Source organism: Nicotiana tabacum, plastid (genome assembly GCF_000715075.1).
Source record: "Nicotiana tabacum plastid, complete genome".
Taxonomy (NCBI): Eukaryota; Viridiplantae; Streptophyta; class Magnoliopsida; order Solanales; family Solanaceae; genus Nicotiana; species Nicotiana tabacum.
In genome coordinates this window covers 17,501-20,000 of record NC_001879.2, presented here as the reverse complement: position 1 = coordinate 20,000, position 2,500 = coordinate 17,501, and the positions used below count along the sequence as shown (strand labels likewise).

At 37.2% G+C, this 2,500-nt stretch overlaps 1 protein-coding gene across 1 annotated transcript in view, besides 2 other annotated features; it reads left to right on the top strand. All coding sequences in view use genetic code 11, as the record gives it.

The window, feature by feature from the left end:
• The window catches only part of rpoC2 (RNA polymerase beta'' subunit), a 4,167-nt gene that overhangs the window by 1,336 nt on the left and 331 nt on the right, over positions 1-2,500 (top strand). The window contains exon 1 of the mRNA in view: positions 1-2,500. This exon is cut by the window's left edge and continues 1,336 nt beyond it; it is cut by the window's right edge and continues 331 nt beyond it. Coding sequence (NP_054486.2) covers positions 1-2,500 — 2,500 coding nt within the window.
• Positions 1-2,500: part of a sequence feature (JLA, junction IRA-LSC) that runs on past both edges of the window.
• Positions 1-2,500: part of an inverted repeat (inverted repeat B) that runs on past both edges of the window.

Genomic DNA, 2,500 nt, shown 5'->3' with positions numbered 1-2,500 from the left:
GAGAAATGCACTGGAGTACCGATGTCTATCATGCACCCGAATTTACATACGGTAATGTTCATCTATTACCAAAAACAAGCCATTTATGGATATTATTAGGAAGGCCGTGCAGGTCCAGTCTAGTCTACCTTTCGATCCACAAGGATCAGGATCAAATGAATGCGCATTTTCTTTCTGGCAAGCGAAGATATACTTCTAACCTCTCAGTAACCAACGATCAGGCGAGGCAGAAATTATTTAGTTCGGATTTTTCTGGTAAAAAAGAAGATAGGATTCCTGATTATTCAGACCTTAATCGAATTATATGTGCTGGTCAGTATAATCTCGTATATTCGCCTATTCTCCACGAGAATTCTGATTTATTGTCAAAAAGGCGAAGAAATAAATTCATCATTCCACTACACTCGATTCAAGAACTCGAGAATGAACTAATGCCCTGTTCAGGTATCTCGATTGAAATCCCCGTAAATGGTATTTTCCGTCGAAATAGTATTCTTGCTTATTTCGATGATCCTCGATACAGAAGAAAGAGTTCGGGCATTATTAAATATGGGACTGTAGAAACGCATTCAGTCATCAAAAAAGAGGATTTGCTTGAGTATCGAGGAGTCAAGGAATTTAGGCCAAAATACCAAATGAAAGTAGATCGATTTTTTTTCATTCCTGAAGAGGTGCATATCTTGCCCGGATCTTCTTCCATAATGGTACGGAACAATAGTATCGTTGGGGTAGATACACAAATCACCTTAAATCTAAGAAGCCGAGTCGGTGGGTTGGTCCGGGTGGAGAGAAAAAAAAAACGAATTGAACTTAAAATCTTTTCTGGAGATATCCATTTTCCTGGAGAGACAGATAAGATATCCCGACATACCGGCGTTTTGATACCACCAGGAACAGGAAAAAGAAATTCCAAGGAATCCAAAAAAGTGAAAAATTGGATCTATGTCCAACGGATTACACCTAGCAAGAAAAAGTTTTTTGTTTTAGTTCGACCTGTCGTCACATATGAAATAACGGACGGTATAAATTTAGCAACCCTTTTTCCACCGGATCCATTGCAGGAAAGGGATAATGTGCAACTTCGAATTGTCAATTATATCCTTTATGGAAATGGCAAACCGATTCGAGGAATTTCTGACACAAGTATTCAATTAGTTCGGACTTGTTTAGTATTAAATTGGAACCAAGACAAAAAAAGTTCTTCTTGCGAAGAAGCCCGTGCTTCTTTTGTTGAAATAAGGACAAATGGTTTGATTCGACATTTCCTAAGAATCAACTTAGTGAAATCCCCTATTTCGTATATCGGAAAAAGGAATGATCCGTCGGGGTCAGGATTGCTCTCTGATAATGGATCAGATTGTACCAATATCAACCCCTTTTCTTCCATTTATTCCTATTCCAAGGCAAAAATTCAACAATCTATTAACCAACCTCAAGGAACTATTCATACGTTGTTAAATAGAAATAAGGAATGTCAGTCGTTGATAATTTTGTCAGCAGCCAATTGTTCTCGAATGGGGCCATTCAAGGATGTAAAATATCACAGTGTGATAAAAAAATCAATTAAAAAAGATCCCCTAATTCCAATTAGGAATTCATTGGGCCCTTTAGGAACATCCCTTCCAATTGAGAATTTTTATTCATCTTACCATTTAATAACTCATAATCAGATCTTAGTAACTAACTATTTGCAACTTGACAATTTAAAACAGACTTTTCAAGTGATTAAATTTAAATATTATTTAATGGATGAAAATGGAAAAATTTTTAATCCCGATCCGTGTCGTAACATTATTTTAAATCCATTCAATTTGAATTGGTATTTTCTCCATCACAATTATTGTGAAGAGACATCTAAAATAATTAGTCTTGGACAGTTTATTTGTGAAAATGTATGTATAGCCAAAAATGGACCGCCCCTCAAATCGGGTCAAGTTATACTTGTTCAAGTTGATTCGATAGTGATACGATCAGCTAAGCCTTATTTGGCCACCCCCGGAGCAACTGTTCATGGCCATTATGGGGAAACCCTTTACGAAGGAGATACATTAGTTACATTTATATATGAAAAATCGAGATCTGGTGATATAACACAAGGTCTTCCAAAAGTAGAACAGGTGTTAGAAGTGCGTTCGGTTGATTCAATATCCATGAATCTAGAAAAGAGGATTGAGGGTTGGAACAAATGTATAACAAGAATTCTTGGAATTCCTTGGGGATTCTTGATTGGTGCTGAGCTAACTATAGCGCAAAGCCGAATCTCTTTGGTTAATAAAATCCAACAGGTTTATCGCTCCCAGGGGGTGCAGATTCATAATAGGCATCTAGAAATTATTGTACGTCAAATAACATCAAAAGTGTTGGTTTCAGAAGATGGAATGTCTAATGTTTTTTCACCCGGAGAACTTATTGGATTGTTGCGAGCAGAACGAATGGGGCGCGCTTTGGAAGAAGCGATCTGTTACCGAGTCGTCTTATTGGGAATAACAAGAGCATCTCT